At 65.2% G+C, this 956-nt stretch overlaps 1 protein-coding gene across 1 annotated transcript in view; it reads right to left on the reverse strand.

Annotated features, from left to right (window-relative positions):
- Positions 1-956, reverse strand: part of DFFB (DNA fragmentation factor subunit beta) — a 16,968-nt gene that overhangs the window by 5,243 nt on the left and 10,769 nt on the right. Inside the window, exon 10 of the mRNA XM_011370812.2 lies at positions 225-501. Coding sequence (XP_011369114.1) covers positions 225-501 — 277 coding nt within the window. The remainder of the gene's footprint in view (positions 1-224; positions 502-956) is intronic.

A 956-nucleotide genomic window follows, 5' to 3' on the forward strand; every position in this document is an offset into this window, starting at 1 on the left:
AGGGTCATAGACGCGGACAGGATCTGGCCAGCTCCCGTCGGGGCCCGCAGCGCTGAGTGACGCCCGGTCATGTGGGCCAGGAGCAGGAGCACAGCGCTCCGGGCAGCCCCTTCCGCACCGGCGCCGGCGACGCCTTTGGGTCCATGACCCACGAGCCCGGCACGGGAGGCGCAAGCCCCGGGCGCCAGGCAGGGCGGGGCACACGTTCTCAGGCCGGCACTCACACGTGGTCCAGGTTCCAGGTGCTGAAGAGGACCCGGCTCTCCCGGTTCCCATAGGGGTTGATGGAGTGTTTGGAGACACAGTCATCCATGTCGAAAGGACCCTGGGCCGAAAGATGACAGGAGAGGCCATGAGGTGAACCTCTTACCTGACAGCCTCGTAGCAAGACGTGCCACTTCAGCCACCCTCTACAGCTCGGCAGGCCTGGGGACTCGCCAAAGCCCCAGTACCATCGGCAGCCGAGGCTGGACCACACCGGACACATCTCCAAAGTGAAGGCTGGGAAAGAGGCGAGGGCGGTGGCCGTCCTCACAGAGGCCACTGGCTCCGGGCCCCCAGGCCCATGGGCCCCGGCCCCAGAGGTGGTGGCGCCTGTGGGGAGTGCTGCCCCTGTGACTTGATCAGGCGTCCCAGAGGAGCCCGCGGCCTCCGCCTGCAAAGCTCAGAACGCTGCTTCCGGCCACTGCCACCCACCAGGGAGTCGAGCTTAGCTGGTACCTGAAGTGTCGCATCCAGCCACAAACCCCACAGTCCCTGTGGTCATCTAGAAAGCTTGCCCAGGGGAACAGAATGCTTTTCTGAGACGCCTGAGCGGTCCTCTTATCAATCCACCCAGGGGAACGTCACCCTCCTCTGACACCAAGGTCAGATCTCTGAGGGCACCTGTGTCCCCCCACCCCCATCGGCAGCGATGTCCCCGGCCAGCAACAGGAGTGTCACCTGGGAACTCGTCA

The sequence above is a fragment of the Pteropus vampyrus genome, unplaced genomic scaffold (assembly GCF_000151845.1).
Source record: "Pteropus vampyrus isolate Shadow unplaced genomic scaffold, Pvam_2.0 Scaffold176, whole genome shotgun sequence".
NCBI classification, from domain to species: Eukaryota; Metazoa; Chordata; class Mammalia; order Chiroptera; family Pteropodidae; genus Pteropus; species Pteropus vampyrus.